This window comes from Halyomorpha halys, unplaced genomic scaffold (assembly GCF_000696795.3).
Source record: "Halyomorpha halys isolate HHAL.00 unplaced genomic scaffold, Hhal_1.1 Scaffold74.1, whole genome shotgun sequence".
Taxonomy (NCBI): Eukaryota; Metazoa; Arthropoda; class Insecta; order Hemiptera; family Pentatomidae; genus Halyomorpha; species Halyomorpha halys.
In genome coordinates, this window is record NW_027104736.1 from 297,256 (window position 1) to 319,729 (window position 22,474).

Sequence of the window (22,474 nt, forward strand, 5' to 3'; positions counted from 1 at the left end):
TTCTTTATTTATTTTTTTTTATTTTAGTATGTATGAGATCATTCATCACTATTACCTATTGCCCACAACTGTGTGGCAGATTGTAATATCTCTCAATAAATAAATCTATCAATCTAAAAAAGAAGGATAACAAAGATTAATATTTATTAAAATAAACATATCACTGACTATAATTCAAATGGGAAACTTCAAATGTTAGTTGACCTTTTCTTTTTTGAAAATTTTAATGTGGTCACACAACATTAAATTATTGAAAAAAAAAATGCAAATTTGAAAATCTAGGTTATTGAAATTAGAGTTGTTGTTTTTTTTTCATGTTAACCATCAAATTTTTGGAAAATGAGATTGTGAATTTTGCAGTTAAAACCTCTATATTTATGCATAAATATTGATTCATATGTAAATATTTTTTTTTTTTAGCCCCAGTGTGCCTCTTTTTGATATGGTTGGCCATGAAGACAAAATACTGTGCTGTGATTGGACCTTCCCCGATCTTGTTGTTTCTGGTGGGACAGATAATACTTTAAGATTATACAAAACATCAGATTTTAAGACACTTAGTTAATGATTATTTAATTTTAATATGATGTAAATATTAATTTATAAGGCTTATAATAAATATTTCAAAGCTTCAGCCATTGTTTTATTTGCCTCTGTGTTTGTTATAGACTTTCAAAAGCTCATATTTAATTGTTGTATGTTTCTTCTGAAACTCGACAGCACATTCTTAATTGAGTTTCCTTAGTTTTATTTATTATTAACATATTTATGATGTGAGTTTCTCAGTAGCTTAATAAAGATATAGTTCAGTATTTTTGTGTCCACATTGTAAGTTTGATGTTTAATGTATCTTTTTAAACAAGTATATTGTACTCCTAATTTCTGTAGAGAGAAAGACTATGCATCAATCTCGCAGTTTATATGTTTAGCTTGCAAAAAGCCTAGTTTGGTTTATGTGAGTGACAAGTGATATAGTAACTAGAATACATTCTACTGCTCAAAAAATTGTATAAAATCTACTATTTCTGAATTTATAATGAATTCTATCAAGCTACCTATGAAACATCAAAGGAAATCATCAAGCAAAGATTAAGTAAATTATGAACATAATTTTGAAAAACGTCTATTTTTTAAGGAAATCAATTTTTTTAATAGAAGTTTAATAAGCAGCATTTTATCTTACCTATACTGTGGATTATCAACACTAGCATTATGAACTGCTGTGATAATTATGTATTTTGATGTAATAGTATTTCCCTAGATTTCATGTTCTATTAAACATAATGCTGCTTTGGCTCTAAGATATGTATTAAATATTATGTTTATTGTGCTTGAGACATAATACTGAACATATTTTGATGCTTTCTTGTTAACTGTGGATTAATATGAGGAAAAGATGGCCAGGAGAGAAAACTAATAAGTGATAATTAATAATAATAAGTATAGTGCATCTAAGATGAGTTTGCCTGTGAGTAAAGGGAGGCGAGAGATATGCAGTGGCAAATGTTCCCCTGTTATCCCCCTACTCTTCTCTCCTCTAGGTCTGTTCCAATAACCACTTCTGACTGTCCGAAGTATGTGGAGTAGGTGTTTTTCCCTCCCAAATCCTGTGCTGCACATGCTCTGTACAGTTCCAGATAGTCAAAAGTGGTTCGGCCTGACCTATTCAGTTGAATGGATTATCTTTCCTCTCCTCGACCTACTTCTGAAATTTAAGAAATAGACATTCCTCATATCAGTTTTTTCAAAACTGTTTTTCATTAATATCGCAAGTTTACCTTGTCAAGTAAACTGAGTAGAGGAAAAACTATCCTCTCTCAATCCAAAAACATTATTATGAACATATTTAAATTCATGAAAACTGAGGCTAAGAGTGGTCCAATCCATGTTTCCTCTGTTTTGAAAAGTCATAAATTACTGCATTTATCATTAGTTAATCCCATTCTAGGACCAAATATACCAAATTTTAAAAAACTGAAATTAAGAAAATTGTTGCACTAACTAACTAAACTTTAACTCACAACAAATTTAAACTTCAAAAGAGGCAGTTTTTTTCTGAACACAATGATTATCAAATCTCAAAAATGACTTTTTAGAAGATACTGCATTCTTAAATAGCAAGTCAGGACAGAATTTTTGGTATATTTGTCTACAAAGTAAAACAAGAATCAATAAGAAACAGTCCTGGTCAAAGATAAAGGATAACCTAAAGCAATGAGTAACCTGCTATATTAGTAACTTAGAAGCCTGAGAATAGAGGGAAAACTTGTTCCAAGTACTCACCCAATCCCGAACTGGTTGGGTGTTACCAAGTTCTGGACTGCCTCTTGGTTTGTTATGGTGCAGAGGGGAGAAGGGTGCCAAACCGATGTGCACTCTATACCTCTTATTATTATTCTCTTCTAACTGCTTCCTCCTCCTCTTGTGTTTCCTTGTGCTTCCTTACTCCCCGACTGTTTTCCTCATGAACATTGTTTTTTTGTTTATGTTTTTATAACATTCTAAAAATTAAAAACTAAACTGCTTTGATGGAAAGCAATATAAGATAAACCAAGATTACTTACAAGTAATAAATTGAATGTAAGTTCAGTGATGAAATTATTGAAGCAGTCACCTCATTAAAAAATCAGACCTCTCAACTAAACAGAAATTTCACTTCCTTGTGGGTATGAAATTATTCAAAATCTTTTTTCAAGATTCCAGTGTACACGGAAAGGAAGCTAGGCTAATACCCAAATGGCTTATATATTCTCCTTCTGAACAATATTTTCGAGGCCTTAAGAGACAGCCTATGATAGCTGATTGAGTAGAATAATAGGTCAGTTTAATTTTGTTCAACAAATCATCTGTAGTAGGGTAATGTGGGTTTGAATCGCGTAGACAGTTTCAAATTAATTTCTTGATGGGCCCAGGGGAGGAATCTTGAATCGCGGACTGGACCTTCCCTCTTTGGCTGTAATAGGTTTGTAACTTGAAGTATAACTCCTACATATGCCAGAAATGGCCAAGTAGGGGTTGGGAAACAAAATTAACAATACAATAGAGCAGCTTCTGGTGTAGGCATACATAATCGGCTTTCCAATTGATGCAATTATCATAGTACTCATATTACTAGACAAGAAAGCTAGGGTTCCATATTAATGAAAGAAAAAGAAAATATATGGTTTTTAGAGAAACCATCATGAGTGGCCCCAAGGAATTTAATAAGAAAGTGAACTTCGTATATCTCGGGTTTTTGGTTACATAAGACAATGATCCCACACTATAAACTAGGAGTCTAATTTTACCTGCCAACAGGTTCTACTTTGGCTTTAGGTGTCATCAGATCCAACATGTTAAGACCAAAGTACACTTAAATAAAACATTTATCCTGCCTATACTGCTTTATGAGTCAGAGGCATGGTTTACATTAAATATTAGTGGAAAGGAAAAGTAATTTTGCAGATACCAAACTAACTATTAATGGAGCTCATTTTTTGAACAAGATGATGTGGAAGTTAAGTTGGACTGATGGTGTAAAAAATGATTCTCTGACAGAGTCAGAAATGGATGGGATTAGCACAAGAAAGAGACAATTGATGGAAGCAGAGAGAGAAGATGAGGGCCTGTCACAGAGTTGTTGCACCTCAGAACCAGCAGTCAGGCATCAATTAAGTAAATTTAAAATCAATTGAGAATTGGGTTATTTTAGAATAAGAAGTCAGTTATAGTTTTTCTAAAAGAGTTTATTACAAATAACTTCAATTAGTAATTAAATAACAAAATTATATGTAATTTAAATATTTACATCTCGATTTGTTAACCTATTAGATTAAGTTAATTATAACATTCAAAACATTCATTTTCTCTTTCATACTGAGCACATAGAAATATAATTTTAAATAATAACTATTTTTTACCACAAAAAAGACACACAAATTTAACAATTTAGTTATTTCTTTGTATGTTAGGAAATTTTACAACTAGTAAACAAGCAATAAATACTACAGGCTAAGTAAATTGTCACAAATATTTATAATTAGGATCTATTATAAATATACCAATTTAACAAGTAAAATATTTATTTACAAAAGGCACATTCATTAATGAGAAAAGTCTTTGAATTTGATAAGTAACTTTCAATTTATTATTTTAAATACAGTGAATGAAATTCATTAATCCAGTTGAAAACTTAAATGCTATCTCTTTAGAGATCATGTTAGAATTAGTCTTTTAGTATAAAAATATCAAATTCTGTGATAGCATTATTAAAAAAAAAAAAATTAGAAACAACAACAATTTACAACCACTAAATTAATTTGTACAAATAGCTAAGTACAAAGAGACAATTTTGAAGAAATTGTCATTCAACAGTTTTAGAGTACAATATTTACAATAAATACTTAATGTAATAATTAAAAAGCACCCGACTCTATTAAAATAAAATAAAATAAAAATAACACAGTCACAGCATAAAAATTTGGGTAGTACCACTACTTCGACAGTAGAATTACAATCCCCATTTCTTTCTTTTTTCTTCTAAAGAGCTTCATCCCCATGGTAATGTCCATTTCTATTTAATGGTTGTTTTTCTGGAACATCTGAAGGACGATTTCTCTTGAAGAAGCCACACTAAAAATAAAATTCATTATATAGAGACTTGGAAAATTCATCATGTACTTTGAAAATTATTATTATAATATTACATTATTATGTTATGAATATTAAATAGTAATATATTACAGCATATAAGATTGTTAACTATTTATGTAATGAAGATCTCATATGCTGGTAATTTTAAGTATTAGTATAAGTATAAGTAGCTATAACATTTTTAATGAATTTCATATCTAATAAAAGACAAATTTTATTGAAAATATCTGTTGGTTTACTTTGTAAAGAAGATAGACTAGCAGCATAAGGATTATTGCTCCTGCACAGGCAGATACAACAACAATCCATAACGGTATAATGTCAGGTTTAACACTACTTTCAGGAGGCATGATTTTAGAATGAACTTCATGAGTATGAGTTGTAACGACATCTGGTGATCCAATATGAGGAAGTTTAGTCACCTTTGCAGCTACTAAGGAACTTAAACCAACTTCAACACTAGTAGACAGCTATAAAGAAAAGAAATGCAATAAATATATTTTGAAAATACGTAAACACATTTTTTATTGTAAGAATGAATTAACTATGTGAAATTACCTTCTTCATTGTCGGAACCCATACTCTGGAACGGAAGGCAACCCAAACCTCTTCATCCTTTTTTAATGGACCTAATGTACATTTTATTCTAGTACAATCCGTTGGTCCACAGTTAAGAGATTTTTCGAGATCTTCACTAGTATCTCGTTTATATCTAGGGTAGAGTTGAAATTTTCCTCTATTAGCCTCATCAGATATCTGCCGATGATGAGCAGCCGCTGAGACCTTAGCTCCATATGCTCCTCCATGCTGTGGTCTATCACCATCAGCTGTTGCAGATGTGTACGATGAGCTCCAAGAGCTATGGGATTTTCCACTTCCAGAATAACCTTCTAAACGGTCACTGTTTCTGTAGGAGTAACCATTAGTATCATCATGACCGGATACAACAGTTCCTAATGTACTACCACTTCTTTCTGATGAATAATGGCTACTTCTTAAATCACTGTCACTAGCGGCACCACGGTACTGAGACTGATCTTGGTTGCCTGAATATAAACCCAAATCTAAGCCATATGTTCTTGCAACTCCATCACTTGGGCCTCGAGCAATGTCTCCTAACTGATTGAAACCTGCCGACTGATGACTACCTGTAGCCTGATTTTCTTTTAATATTTCGCTCAAATTTATGTTTGTGGTTCCTGAATGTTGTCTAGATCCTTCATGCCTTGTTCCATGGCGTCCTTCTGATATAGATCCTTCTTGCTTTTCAGCCTTCATTGATCCTCCTGAGCTATGCTGGCCAAGGTGCCCTTGTTGATGACTTGAGCTATCATATTCTGAGCCTGCAGAAACATGATCACGAGAATGATGCAAACTATCATGCCTCATTTCTGAGTGACCTTGATGATGAGATGAGCTCTCATAGCCAGAGGCTGCTGACCCATGACCATGTCGACTGGTACCCTCATAAGTTGAACTAATGGCACCTTGGGAGCCTCTATTCTCTGTCTGTCCCTCAACATGATGGTTCTTATTCTCTTCATGTTTTATTTCACGATTTGTTCCATACCTTCTTGACTCATAAGAACCTCCTTGAATATCCGACTCAATAAAGTGTGGAGGAGCTGTACCTTCATAAACATCAGAGGAACTTCCACTTGAAATTTTACCATCCTTGTTTACTTTCCATTTTGACTGTGCACGAGTAACCGGTTTACCTCCTCTTGCTGAGTTCCATGTAGTGTTGTAAGCAGTTTCTTTTTCTTCTGAATATATAGTTCCTTCCTTCCCAGTTCTAACAAAATTTTGGTCAATATCGATTCCTGCTGATCCAACATTAGCAACTGTTAGATGTTTGTTAATGTTTTTATCTATCTTTGCTGTTCCTTCATAAGTATCTATACTGCTGCCATTAATGATAGTACCATCTTCATTGATCTTCCAGGATTTTGATTCAGTTGTTTTAGGAATTCCTCCATCAGCAGAATTCCAGGATGTATTCCACTGGAACTGCCTTTCTTCACTGTAACTCTTTCCTTCTTCCCTCATACCTTTTCCATATGTGTTCACGTCACTTACTCTTTTCATTTCATCATCAGCATTAATATTTACACCACTTTCTTCATTTTCTTTAATAATTTCTGATCCCCTGCTGTTTTCAGAACTCCAGTGGACTTTATGTTTACCTTCAGTTTTCTTTGATCCACCAGAGAAGCTCTCTTCACTTCTGTGTCCTCCTTTTCCATCATGGATTCTCCTATTCCCAATCATAGCTTCTTCACCATAGGATGTCTGCTTGTTATGATGTTTCTCTTTTGAGTACCTGGTTTGATCAATACCACTATTTTGTCTGGGATAAGATGATGATCCCTCAAAGGTGCCCTGACTAGCGCCTTCATGTGCGGAACCCCAAATCTTCCTATCTTTATCCTGTGATGATATCTCTGAACCGCCTCGTTCTGTGAATGTTCTGGTTCCAGATGCACCTCTGTTGACTTCAGATTGAGAGGATGAACCTTGTGATATCCCCTTTATTTTAGAATTTTCATTAATCTTTCTTTCATGTGTTTCTTGAGAGTAAATAACTTCACTACCTCCTCCACTTATTGTGTATTTTCTATTACCAACACTAGATATGTCCATGTTGGATAAATTGATATTCCCTCCTCCATTTACTGATTCAACATGAGATGAACTTCCACTTTTTTCAACTCCATCTTCAACTGTTTTCCACTTATTAGATACAGATTTTTTTGGACTTTGCCCTGATTTCCAGGTTGTATTTGATATTTGCTCTTTTTCTTCATAATATGAATGTCCTTTACCTCCCCCTCGGCTAGCTGATTTTTGTCTACTTCCTGTAGTTTCTTGTTTTCTAGAACCTTGGTGGAAATAACTGCCCTCTGAAACAACCGGAACTTTACTTATTTCAACTCTTCCTCTTTCTTCCAAATACACTGGTCTAGAATGGGATTCACTAACTAATCGACCACCATTCGAACTGTAATGGCTGTGTTCATGGACCTCCTTTCCCTTTGCTCTCTCCATATGTCTGAAAGACCCATCACCTGTCTCTCTAGCTGCTTCTTCATTTTCTCTTCTAGCCGTTTCTTCAAATCTCCTTCTTTCTTCCTCAGTTACCACTCTTCCTTGGGAAGAAGAATGTGAGTAGCTTGAAGATGATGATGTATATGTTTCTTTAGCAGATTTAGATGATGAACCTGACTGGTGCTTGGTAGATGACGAAGAACCAAAGTCTGAGTGTAAACCAGCCTGGATTCCTATTTCTGCATGAGGGTCCAAGAACGATTTCTTTTTTCTGTCCAGCTGAAATATGTAGAAATTCATGATAAGAATTTTAAAACAAAACAAATTCTTACTATTAAGGCAGAACAAACTAAAAATATTTCTTACAGCTATGTTTTCAACATTTACTTCTTCCACATAGTCACATTTTATATTTCCAAGTGTCTCTGGTTGTTCTAATAAATATAAAAGATGATCACCTAAGGAAAATAAATTTAATTTAGTTTTAAATAACAATGAAAGTTGAAAAAAGTGAATTAGAAAATTATTCAATTAACCTGCTAAGGTATAAGATGGCCAAAGGAAGTACGCTACAGCTTCAACAATATCTGATGGACCTTTGTTCCTAATACCATACACATGAATAACCTGTGGTCCTATTTCAGTTTCATGGCTGAAGTTATTAATTTTCTCATAAAGTGAACTATTATAGTGTACGTCAGCTGGATGTGAAGACCTTTAAAAAAATAATAATAATAATGCAAGCTTACTATGATTTAATCTTAAAAATAATTGGTGGCAGTTACTCTTAATTCTCTTTTTATATTTAGCTACTTCCTATGTAAACTATTTATGCAAATTAATTAAAATTAAAATAATTTTTTTTTTAACTGTAATTCCTCTTATATAAGTAAAACAAAAAATCTCCTTAAACATCATATCACCCAACATATTCATAAATATTCAATCTCCTCCTGAAAATATATGGCCTCTTTAACTCCTTAACCTTACGCTAGATCTTCTACTTTGATGAAAATTTCATCCTAGCCACAGTCCCTCAATCATAAAAACCTACACTCTAAATATATTTAAATACAATTAAAATCTCTTTCCATAAATGAAAAGACTGACTAACAAAACTTATGCACTTCCTATTCTCAAATATTTAATTTTTATCAAAATGTCTATAACTAATTATTTATCCCCACATATTTAATCAGATATTTGGCTGCCAGAACCAGCCTGTACTCCAGCCTTCTTCACTATCTTGAGCTACTGCTTTCCAGTTTGCTGCATGCAGCTCTTTCACATCTTTTTTTATTTGTATCATTATTATTTATAATATATTTATTTTTTATGACAACTCCTTTTTTAGAAAATATTTTCCATCTTCGGCTTCTTTCATTTTCATTGCACCAGTATTGTAATAACATTACCCGTCACCTTTTGTTTGTTTTTATATCAATCAGTTATCATATTTTTGACTAACATTAGGTCCTTCAAATCAATAATTCAATTCTTAAATCATTGGTTGAAACTTCTATTAGCAGGCAGCCGTGTAACTCTTTTTAGGACAGCATATTGGTTGCACTTTAAAAACAACATTAAAAAAAAAAACTTAGGAAAGTTTAGTTCACGGATAAAAGGCTGTTAAACATAATAAAAAATGAAAATTTGTAACCAGGATCAACAAATATGGGGAGTATAATAGCTGAGTAAATATTAAGTAGGCTCTCAGTGCAATGTTCTTTAATCTATTTTTAACTTCAAAATTATTGAAATCCCAAATTTTTCAAAGCAGTCAACCTTTAATTAGATAAGTAACAAATTAGCTGTAATAAATGAAATTTTACATTCCGGCTCTTCAAAAATACTGTTTAGGTTCTTTAAAATTCCCCCAATTTAGTTTTTCTTTAAGGTTTTGAGTAATTATAATAAAGTAAAGGTAATCTAATATCTGCCATCATTTAATTTCATTTTTAACCCCTTGTTAAAGGATGCCTCTGTTTAATAAACAAAATAATCTTCACCATGGGAGTAGGTTACACAGAAATTTCACAGTACTTTTATTTTATTTTGTGTTTATAACAGTATGTTGACAACACAGCCTTTCTTATGCCTTCAATGATGTTTTTAGTTCCCTTGTTACTCTTTATTCATCATGAGGTTGTCTACCTGTAATTATCTTACAGGAGAACTTCTAAACCTGTTTTTATGTTTCCCTTATTATTTTTTTGTCCTTCTTCTTATCGCTATTCCCTTCTTTTCTCATATACTTCTATTCTTATTTATTTTTCCATACATATGATATAAACTTATGATTATCATCATATCCTGTTATTGTCTTCTTTACTTTATTGTTTTGGCTTATATAACTTTAATTTCTTATCTTTACCCATATTTTTTAAATATCCTCTCAAAATATAGTCGGATATCTTCTTATTTTACTTTTTGTTTATTATTATATTACATAATGTTATAATCTTGTTTTACTTAGCCCTGATAAAGACAAACAACTTAGGCCAAAGCATTGGAACACAATAAAAACTAAGTTTCACTTATTAATGTTTTCTTCACTGATCGCATATCCTGCCAACTTGTTCCTATATTTTATCTACAGTCAACTACATTTAACTATTTTTATCATCATAAGACTATTGGAACCCATTCCTGACTACAATTTATCTAAAAATTTCTATAGGGTGTTCATGGAAATAGAATCAATTATCTAAAGGCTGATAAGCAGTAATATTATTGAACACACTGCAGAAATGGCCAATCACATAAGAGTATACATAAAGGAGTATATCATTCATTAATAATCATTAACAAATTAAATTAATTTAAGAATAAAAAGTAATTTGTAAGTGTCTCCATACCCTTGAAGTATAAGGTCAGTTTCAACCCATATTGGCACTGTTATCTTTTTGAAGTTGTCAGAAACTGATGAACTACTTTCTGGATTAGTGGAATTTACATTTATATAAAATTCATAGCGTGGATTCATTCCATCCTGATGATAAGGTTGCAATATCACTCTAAACTCAACCTACAAATGATATTAAATAGAAGATATGTCAATGGATGTATTATTTCTTACAAATATAGGCAATAAACAATGTATGACAATGACATTAATTAGTTGACTAAAAAATTAAATGATAAGATGATCAGAATAGTGCTCAAAAAAGTTATCTAATAGCAAAAAGAAATATGTTAACATTATAGATATTACATTAACTATACTACACGGTTTCACCTGTATTAAATTTGTATTATACATACCTCTTTCATACACACAATGAATAAATGACCAAATGGATCTGATTTTCTGAATAACATTCGAAATATATGAGGAGAAAAAAAGGACCAATCAATAAATAAAAGAAAAAATTGACTTGATAGAAAATGTTTTCAAATCATATTTTAAATCCAGGTTTGTTGCACATTTATATTATAAGAAGAATCATCATTAAAAATTTCAGCTTCAGACAGATCTGCTACCTTCCGCTACATCTGAACAAATGAATAACTTGGAATCGTCACACAAGACTGAAAGACAGGAAACTGCACATCGATTCTGAATATTACAAACTTCCAATCTATTACAAAAGACTGATCTACATGACTAGAATAAGATCTATCTGGACATATGGAGTTAAGCTTTGGGGTTCCACTAAACCATTGAATTCCTCTTGTATCTAATCCTTACAATCCAAAATCCTTCGTACAATCCTTAATGCTTCTTACTTTTTCACAAATAAAATCATCCATAAATACCTTGATGTTTCATAGGTAGCCTGGAACCAGGTATCAATCCTTCCATATTAAACTCTATAACAACCCAAACCCACCAGTTCTAACCTTATTTCCTCTACAGTTCTTGACAATCGTTCTGAGATGGCCTTCTAATATATAAATGTTACTACAGTACATTATTAGACCAATGGGTAGTTTCTTTACATGTATACATTATACCATTGTAATCTAAAATCACATTTACTAGATGTATTTTTACGTAAATACAGTTGTAAATTTCAATAAATAATTTTTAAAAAATAATAAGCTTCATAGTCATGCCATGATTACATATATAATAGTATATATCAATTGGGAGGGAGAGGGGAATTTAAATAGAGAATAGTTTACATAATTTGTATTTATTTTAATTTTTTTTTCAAAATAATAAAATTTTGTAGTCAGATGTATTTTTATTTTTAATTTTTTAAATAAACCTAATAATAATACAATTAAAATGTATTGAAGTTTTATCTAATAAATTGATTAATTTAAAAATAAGCTCTTTTTGAATCAATTGAATCAACTTATGCTAAACATGGACAAACTGAAATTAAATGGATAGATAATTTAATATTTGATTATTATTAGCTTATATTTAGAATAAAAAAGGAATTAGTGTTATTTAATTTAATTAACAAATAGTATAGACAAAAAGATAATGAGTATCCAAAGAAACATATACAAAATAATCATGGTTCCAATATACTATAGCTTTCCTTATACTGATCCAATTTAGATAATTTTGTTTTGCCTTGTAGAGAGAGAATTTAACTATCTTTCAAATGAGCATCTACAATATTCCAGAAGAAATATAATTTACAAGTAATTTGGAAAACAATATAGTTTTTAGATTAACAGTTTTTTAAACACTGAGGATAAATATTTGTTCAAACCCAGCCTTTTATTTATTCATAGAATAAGAATCGCTATCATAAATTTCAGCTTTATAGATATTTTGACAGTGATTATGGCTGTGTACCTAGCCAAGTTTTTTCATAATACGGTTACAGCTCAGTTTTGTGGGTCATATTGGGATGCTTATAAGCCTAAAGCCATCAATAAACAAACCATATAACACATACAAAATTACTCAAACTGGATTTTCAGTTTCTGATATTAGCATGCCCACACAAACAAATTCTTCAGCTTCAACAACAAATTCATGAATGTATACCATTTATATATTTTTGTTACGTTTTCAGTCTGCAATTAGAGCCTTGATCAAGACTACAGTATGGATTAGAATATCGGTTTCTAATAAACAGTTTTTTTTACTATTGGAGTACCTTTTATGATCACCACCATTTACCTTATCCTCCTATATGCTTTTAGTAAAAATCAAAATAAAAAAATCTATTTAAGGTTAGTGAGCAAAACTTAAATAAGGTGTCTAAAAGCATTTCTGATTATAAGTTTTAACAAATTATTATTTGCAGAATTAAATAATATAATTAAGTTCAGACAAAGTCTGTTTTATTGACTTATCACCAATAAGAGCTATTCTTTACCAATTTTTCTTTTGGAAGAGGGTTTCCAATATCACAATGAAGAGTATTGTTGTTAAGGAAGCTGGGTGCAGAACATTGAACTGGAATTTCCCTTTCAGCATCATCTATTCGTTCAATCTTAACATAATTCAGACCCGGAGGAATTGACGTTTCAAAAGTTGCTTCAAATGCATCTTCTCCTTCATTCTGAACTAATACATTCAAATTGAGTCTTTCACCAGAACCAAGTAAGTAACGTTGAACATTCCTATAGCAATGATAAATATGAGTAACACATTTGATACAGAGGTCTTGTCATTACAGACTTAATTTTAAAAACACCAAATAGTACAGTACTTACGTTTGAGCAATGAGCCTTAGATCTGGAATACAAATATTGTCATTTCCACAGTTCTTTTTTATGGATATGGAATCTTTCCTGGATAATTCTTGATTCAGATCCAGAACAGGGTTTAATCGTGAAGTATAGTTGGTTAACAAACTATACCTGATTTCAGCATCAATTGAGGTCAACTTGTCCCTTATATTGGTCTTCAAAACATGAACCAGTAAACAATTAATAAAATGAACAATTAGAACAAATTAGAGAAATATATAATAATTTAACTACCTTCAAGAAAACTAACATGTTTTCACATAATTTTTGTCCTTTCATTAGTCTTAAACTTTTGTTCATAACACTTCTGTTTTCATCTGATAGGAAAAGCATTCTAGGACTTTTTGTTTTTTTAGAGTCGAGCACATACTGAACTTCAAAATCTGTATTTAAAAAAATTCACTTAAAATAAAACTATTATAAATGAACACAATTTTGATCCTTCTTTTTCTCTCAACTTTTTATTCTTTATAATTCTCCAGCATTTCGGCCCTCAGGCCATTTTCAAAGATACAACCTTCAATTCTGATGTCATTTTCTTGAAAAGTTGTATCCTTGAAAATGGCCTGAGGGCTGAAACGTTGGAGAATTATAAAGAATAAAAAGTTGAGAGAAAAAGAAAGATCAAAATTGTGTTCATTTATAACTAAACCACTCTTAAACAATCATAAATAAAAAATAATTAATCTAAAATAAAACTTTAATATATATCAAAAGTGACCCTTAAATTATTAGTTGAACAAAACCCGACAATTAGTTTGTTAAACAACTGATAGTCTTACCAAGAGTTCTGTCAACACCTATCCCTTCATACTGTAGACAGCTACTTAACTGAATGCAAGGAACTTTGGTTCCATCTCTCAAGGTACAGTTCTTTTCATCTAAACCAATCTGCTTAGCATTGCCAGCAAATGAAATGTAAGCATTCATTTTCACAACAGGTTTCGCCCTACATATTAACATATAATTTATATTAGATTGCCAATTTTGCTGACCATTTTAACAGTTTATTAACAAGTCATACCTAAGATACACAACGGTATCAGAATCATAAGCACCAACAATGAGGTCTGGATACCCATTTCTATCTAAATCCATTTTTCCGGCAATTGAAAATCCAAATGTTGAAGGATTACCAACTATATTTTCAGAAAAAATAACTTGAGAATGTGTTTCTCGGACTCCATTAGATGATCCATGGAAAATGTATACAGCACCTCTCTCTTCAGGACCATCATATGGCGCCCCAACTGCAAAATCTAAAAAAAATAATAATCATATAGATATTATTTATAATCATTTATAATTATTTATATTTAACCAATAATAAAAATAATCAGGCCCTGGGGAAAAGTATTATGGTGGTCCTGGGAGATAATGTACTCCAACCACCTGATTTAATCACTGATTATATATATTCTTTTTTTTTCAATTTAGTATCAGTAAAACCATGTTCCTCACCTCATTCTTACAAAAGCTGATCAGTTTTGTAAGTAAGTAAGGATAGAATAAAGAGCCAGCACTCAATGCAATTCTTCCTTTAACAACCATGACAGAGTATGAAAAATAACTTACCTCCATAGCCATCGTTGTTTATATCACCAAGAGAAGCTACTGACAATCCAAATCTTCCTTTAGTATTTCTTCCATCCTTAACATGAAATTTATTGAACCGAACAACCTTAAAACAAATAAGAGATAATATAACCTTTGATTATAAAATTTCTTGTATGCATAAAATATATCAATGTATATCATTAGACCCGGCTGAAGTTATTTTAAGAAAATAATGCTCTAAAAGGGTGTTCTGTTAAGTAGCACACTCTGAAATACACAATCGAAAATATATACTTAACATGTTCATACTGTGTGTTACAGTGTACAAAAATACATAAATAAATAAATAAATAAATAGAAACAAGTAATTAATTTCAAAATTTTATAACGTGTGTTTGATATACGGAAATTTAATCTAATACATAGAACGTTTGATCAGCATACATATATTTTTAATATATGAAGACAATAGAAGCTATTTTCACATAATATTGCAAAATTTGTATTTATGTAGATACTTAGACTTTAACTGATAATTGATAATATCACAATTTTATCAATACTGAAAAGAAAATTTGGTTTAGAAACAAGTAGATAGCAAAAAACCTCTTATTAGCAAAATTGTCAGTCTTATCCCATGGTTTTTAACCTAATCATGTGTTACATTATTCATATTTTTTAGAACCCAAATGATGAACTAATGAAATTTTTCAACTTTCAAATTTGACACATAGAGGTCAGACTATAAATATACTAAAAAATAATAATGATTATATAGTTTAGTTAGTTACGATGTCAGTCTTAAATATCTGTTGCCCCCTCTCTCACAAATCATTACATTAGTATCACCCTTTCTCATCCCTCCCCAAAAATAACTCATAAAAAGTTAAATATGTCTCTAACTCAGCTGATTTATTAATAAACTAAAACAAATTTACCTCATACGCTTCATAATTAATTGTAATCTTATATGATTGCCAGACTATAAATATACAAAAAAATAATGATGGTTATACAAGTCGCTGTCTTAATTCTGGCAGTTCATTAATATTAATAAAAAATAAATAATAAATCTATTTTTGAGATAAACTAACTTGATTGCCCTGATATATGATATAAACTCTTCCAGTTTCATATTTTCCTTCATTATTTTTATAGTCGGTATAGAAAGGTGCTCCTATGATCAAATCATCTTTTTTATCACCATCAATGTCACCAGATGCTATGGCATACCCGAAATATGCACCCAACTGTTCACCAGTAATATTCTGAATGCTTGAAGTATTCCAAGTAAACAGAAGCACCTGTAAAAAAATAAACAAATTTCAATAAAATTATAAAACCAGGAATATTTGTATAAAAATCGAAATTGTCACTTTGAGATATACTTCTTAATTTAATTTTGTAAGCTTTAAAACTTCAACTTATTCAACTTTCGAATTAAAAACTACCCATTATATCTATATATGGTAATAGCAGTCATATATTAATTTCTCAATCTAGTCTTTTTGACAGTAAAGATTTTTCCAGCAGTAGGTTACACAGGCAGGGCACTTCCACAACAATTTTTATAAGCTGAGCATAGATTATGAACTTTTTAGTCTTCAATTCAGCCACCATCCCCTGATATCTGGCAATATCCCTGAAACACCTTTCTCCTGTCTAAGGAAAAATGGGTTTGACCAACAATCTTCTTCCACCCGCACACAAAGTCTCTGACCTGCAAGTAGTAATTTTTGGTCATTTGTTGAGAGAACTCACTCTCCATCTGCAGTTCAGCCTCTCTTAAATTCTACTTCCATGTTGCTGAAGTGAACCATCTTACTAATGAAAACTTAAGGGCATGGAAAAATTAAGTAAAGTTACCACGTACATCATAATATGAACATGGAGGCAACTAATTTCTTTCATAATTTCTAGCCAGCATAAATCATTATCATAGGAAATATGGTGCTTGTGCTTAACTTAATATTAAAGGTCTAGAGGCCTCTTCTTGTCAAGCTTCTACATTGTAGAACATAAGTATGATTTGTAACCTAGTATCTTACAAGAATATTAAAAACCACTTCAATCACTTCATAAATATTTTTTTATTGTCTCCATTAGTTAAAGTATGTACCCTAATTACTAAGGAATCAGTGAATTTTCTTTTATTCTCATCTTGCATATTCTTTGCTGATCATATGATCATCTAATAATGAATGCTGTTTGGCTATTTACTTGTTTCCATTTCATAACAATTGTTTTTTTAATAGAGTAGGATCAATGATCTAAGACCAACTCCCAGCCTTGAAGGACCAAGATTTTAATAAGGTCCTAGAATTGGTAATTAGATCATAGATTATATTATCATTATTATTTCTCGATGAGATTTGTCCTTAATCTTGGAGAAATGATCTATAATCAGCTACCACAATGCCTTGTGTATGTAGATGATATTCCTTTCAGCGCTCGCATGTTGGTCTGGCAGTTATCAATCAAAGAATTTGAAAAAAGAAAAAAAAAAGATTGTAGAATCTCCTGAAGAAATGTTTCTGCTCAAAAAAGTAATGACTTCTTGAAATTCAGAAACAACGTTTTCTCTGTTTTAGCTGTATATGAATGAATAATATAAATAATGTACAAATGTAAATAACAGCCTATGCTATTCTTGATAACATGGGAAGGGTATATAATTTATTTGTATTTGTTGAATTGATTGACCTTCTTTTCTAAATAATTTTTTTAACGTGTTTTCCTGCCATAGATAAAGAAAAAAAAAATGTCCATTTCTACAACTGAATTGACTTTATCAATTAGGTTAAATACATCACCCCTGTACTGATTTATAAAAAGAGGGGTTATAAAAAATAGATGTATTAATAAAAACGAGTGAGAGGGTAATATGTAGGGTAAATGCCATATTTAAAATAATTTAAATTGAAATTATTATACTTGTCCAAGTAGGTCAGCTCCACGAGGTCTACCAACTGCAACATCTTCATGGCCTGCAACTGAACCACCAAAGTCTCCTACAGCCATTGAATAACCCAAATATGAACCATCCTCTGAAGGTGGATCTTCATTTGTTGAGATGACATCAGGCCTTGAATGTAGATTCCATGATACTAACATACCTATAGAAAATCATTTAAAGTACATATTTAGTTCAAACTTGAAATCTTTAATAAAAACACAGTAATTTGAGGTATGATTATTTCTGGCAATAACGTATCGAACAAATAAAAGTCATCGGTTAAAATACCTAAAATATATGATCAATATTATTTGATATTTAAAATGTTTAAACAAACTTCAAAATCTCTTTTATCTTGTAATTAATTTGAGAATAATCAAACTGATCCATTCACCATAATGTACACTATAATAAAAGAATAATTAAATTAAAAAGTAGTTAATAAATTTTGACTTCGAACAATAATAAAATAATTAGCACCACATAATAATTGTTTTGTTTTTTTACCGATGAGATTAAGATACTTTCAAAACATAATATTAACACACCAAAGCTATGCTTTATAGCACATATTCTGATTCTATATTGTTATTGTACTAGTTTAAATGTAGAAAAAAATACACATAAAGAAGCATTATTGCGTTAATTATTTTAATGTTTAAACACCATTCGGGATGTTGCATATGATTCTCAAAAATAAATTTTTCAGTTTGACATTACAAATCAAAAATTTGCAACAAATAAATTTCAACATTGTAATTAAAAATATCACAATTAAAACATTTAAACTTACAAAATGATATAATGAGCATTAAACAAAATAGACAAAGAAGATAAAAATAGGTGCTCACCAAACAATAACGCAGGCGATATCCCTCATTCCAGTCTCCACAAATTAACCAAGCATTCAATCATCTAACTAATCATGCAAAGGGGTTAGAGGTGCAACATGCATTGGGAATTTCTAGTGGGAGATGGCAGAAGCTTCAATATCAACTCAGTAATTTTAAATTATAAAAAAAAATAATTTTGATCTTAATATGATGTACTCTAAGATGATGTGCAATTTCATTTAACAAAAATTAAAGTGTATATAAATAATTATATTTGGTTATACACATATACTTAAGGTAAAATTCAATAAGTTAAAATATACTGCCATATCTCGTTTAAAATGAAAATCTTTTTCTATAAAGAATTTATTGATTTCCACCAGATCTCTTTAAAAAAAAAAAATAATCAGTACAACCTCAAATTTTAAATTTGATTACAAAACATAATAGATTCTAAAATATTTATTCATTTTATCTGATTTTAGTTAGTGAAAAATAAGAATATCAAAATTTTAAAAATAAGTGTTTATTATCGTAGATTTTTCAATTTATTGTCAATATTTTTTGTTCAGAAGGAGGGGAATATGATTTATTCTAAAATAAAAAAAGAGAGATATTAGGAAAAATTTTTTTTAAAACAAAAACGTTATATCTCAATTATAAGGTTCTACTTATGAATGAAATGGAAAATTGATCAGATAAAAAAAAAAAAAAAAAAAGAAATAAATAACTATTTTGATCAAAATTTGTGCAGTATACAATATATTCCATATTCCCTAATCATAAAAATTAAACAAAATAAGAACAATACAAAATCATAGAGAATAATAAAAGAAAGTTTTTTTCCCCTGAGAGGTTGAGTATTATTAACAATATACTTGCTATTTAATTGTACTAAAGCATATTTCTAAGAGAATAATATTATATCCAAAGACCGAATTTTTATGCAATTTATTTTTTTCATATTATTATCAAAATATCTTTTAAAAATAGTGCATTTAAACAAGTTAAAGAATTATTTCCTGTATTATTATTATTATTTAAGTATTATTTACAAACTTAACTCTTAATGTAAGTATTTGTATTAAATATTTTTCATTGTATTGCTTTTCAAAAAACAGTTCTCTCAGGAAAGTTTTTATTTCTCGTTCAGTTTTCAACTTGTGTTTTCCAATAAGAAAAAAAATTAAAAATATTAATTCAGTCAACTTCTAAGTTTAAGAGGATACAAGTGGGTTTAGCAGCATTAGAGATATTAAAATTTGAGGTTTTCAAAAGCATTGGACAGTAGATTTTATATTTTCGGCATATCTACAGGTAATTTTATATCTTTTATATAAAGGCAGATTTTTTAAATATTCTTTTTTTACCTTACCATTATTACTTTATCACAATTTTGGGAAAAGAAAATTTTTTTTTCACTACTAGGGATTTTTGATGTTTGTATAAAAAGTAATGTTTGAGTATCAAAATTCGACATAATTATTTGCTGCATATTTTTATGAATTTATTTTCTGCATATTTTAGGGTTTTAATTTGCATAAAAATACGGTCTTTGATTATAACCTAGCTGAGAAATATTTCAAACCTATCTTGTTAGGAATTATTATTTAGAAATTATATTTATAAGCCATAAAGAAAAAAAAAATCAATTTCCATTAACTGCAGAATTGGTAAACAGGGAAGGCATAAGGTATGGTAAACAGGATGCCTTATTAAAGCAATGATTTGCCTCTTAATTGCTATCTTTTTACCTTCATTATCATTCAATGTCTTTAAAATCGGTGGAAGGAACGGGAGCCTTTTCTTGGCGTCAACTGAGTACAGTTCACCTGTAATAGAGAAAGAAGCAACATGCAAATTCTTCACACTTTGGCACACACATCTACTTGACTGAAAGACAGAGAAGAAGAAATGGTTGTAATTTTTATCTTTTCTGGCAGAGCAACTATCTACTCTTTACATTGCAAGCCACTAGGCATATATTATCTATAAGATTACATGTAATTTCTTCATAAAAACTAATCATGCTTTTTTGAAACTACTCCATTCTTTCTTTTTTATAAACTATTGTCTTATAAATGAAAACTAATTATTGTTTAACATTTTTTTTTTTAATTTAAATAATCCGTAGATATCTTGTAAGTTGACAATAAATTGCAATATTTAGACCAGTTAAAACAAGTTTTGAATAGATTCATAATGGTAATGAGAAATATAAATAATTACAATACAAAGAAAAATTAAAATGAAAAAATATCTATCTTGAACAATAGAAAAAAAAATCTGTTTAAAACATGGCTACTGTTTATTGATAACCCAAGCAGCTCTTAAGAATTGTTTTACAAAAAAAAAATTTAATTAATTATAATTAAGTATAATTATACTTTAATTATGCAAGTAATGCTGAAAATAATCTATCTTCTTGCAGATAGTAACAGAATAATTTAGCTCAAGTTATATAATGAAGATTATTATTAAAGTTATTTAAGAAGATTCATCTACTGAAGACTAACAGTAAAACATTTCTGAAGAATATTAGGAACATGATCAAAAACGGATACAGTTTGGTGCTGTGACTGCACAAAGTTTACAGAAGAATTAGAAAATCAACTTAAATCTGTAAATGGAAAATTGAACTCTAAAAGATTACTTTGAATTTTAGATATAATTTAGAGGTTCTGCTGGTAATACATATTGAGCTGAGAGTCACAGATTTTCCAGTTAGGAAAGCCATGTGTTCAATTCACAACTGGGCAAGTTAGTTTATTTCATAGAGGTCACACAAAGCGAATCATAATACTCCCACCATGATGAGGAGGATGAGAAGAACTGGTACCTTTACTTACCTGCCAGGAGTTGATAAAAAGGATCAATATGTCCACTTGCCGGACTATATCCCCTAAACAATAACAGTACTAATATCACTTGCTTTTATAGGATAAATTTAGATGGGATCAAGCATTCTCATACCATTTTCTGACAGGCTAGAAGATTGGCTCAACTAACTGATAATCCAAAAAACACCTTAACATGTTATTCATTTTTGCACAGCAAAAGATTAAAATAACTTGTTCATCAGGCCTTTAAAAACAAGCAAAATTCAAGAACAAAAGTATAGGCCACTGCTTTCTCTATTTTCCTCCACACATACCACTGATATTTACTTTTAAGGTAATTGGCTGGATGATTGTCAGCAACAACTACCGGGAGAAAAAAATGAATGGTTTGATATAGACAGGAAATAAAATAAGTTAAATAGTTATTGACTTTTCAACAATCCTAGCACAATTATGGTACTTTAATTTTAAATTAGCAAACAAAGTTATACTTCATATCTCTTCAAGGCATGCAACAGAATGTGCAAATATTGAGATAATAGAGTGCGGTGATAAATTCATTCTAATGATTGATTAAATAATTATAAAGAGTTATTAAATGTGAAATGAACAGTTTAAAAAGCTTTCTCACATCTGAGTGGCCATCAAACTAAGATTAAAAAACCTGCTGTACGATTCCAAGTTTTCTGTGACAAAAAATAAGTCGTCAGTTTTAATTATTTGGTGCTTAATAATGAAAATATATGGAATTAAAGAAATTACTGTATGCAAAAGAAGTTTCCAAGTAGTTAATAATTAATGTAGGATTTTCTCAGTTCAAGGTATATACTGACTACACTGTATGTAGAAATATCAGTATATGCATAAGGATGTGTTTTGTCTGCATTAAATATCATCATAATAAAACTGTTTCAGTAAGGAGTACTAATAAGAAATGAATAAGC

At 30.1% G+C, this 22,474-nt stretch overlaps 2 protein-coding genes across 3 annotated transcripts in view; one reads left to right on the forward strand and one right to left on the reverse strand.

Annotated features, from left to right (window-relative positions):
* The window catches only part of LOC106692866 (ribosome biogenesis protein WDR12 homolog), a 9,838-nt gene extending 9,204 nt beyond the window's left edge, over window positions 1-634 (forward strand). The window contains exon 9 of the mRNA XM_014439083.3: window positions 421-634. Coding sequence (XP_014294569.1) covers window positions 421-565 — 145 coding nt within the window. The 3' untranslated portion in view covers window positions 566-634. The remainder of the gene's footprint in view (window positions 1-420) is intronic.
* A 3,802-nt stretch (window positions 635-4,436) lies between these two features.
* The window catches only part of if (inflated), a gene marked incomplete in the record, with an annotated part of 338,995 nt that continues 320,957 nt past the window's right edge, over window positions 4,437-22,474 (reverse strand). For both annotated transcript variants that reach the window (XM_067044771.1, XM_067044767.1), the window contains 15 exon segments: window positions 4,437-4,611; window positions 4,872-5,102; window positions 5,191-7,959; window positions 8,047-8,138; window positions 8,217-8,395; window positions 10,539-10,708; window positions 12,969-13,215; window positions 13,309-13,499; window positions 13,579-13,727; window positions 14,127-14,293; window positions 14,369-14,603; window positions 14,920-15,025; window positions 15,996-16,205; window positions 17,836-18,017; window positions 20,445-20,522. In XM_067044771.1, coding sequence (XP_066900872.1) covers window positions 4,519-4,611; window positions 4,872-5,102; window positions 5,191-7,959; window positions 8,047-8,138; window positions 8,217-8,395; window positions 10,539-10,708; window positions 12,969-13,215; window positions 13,309-13,499; window positions 13,579-13,727; window positions 14,127-14,293; window positions 14,369-14,603; window positions 14,920-15,025; window positions 15,996-16,205; window positions 17,836-18,017; window positions 20,445-20,522 — 5,099 coding nt within the window.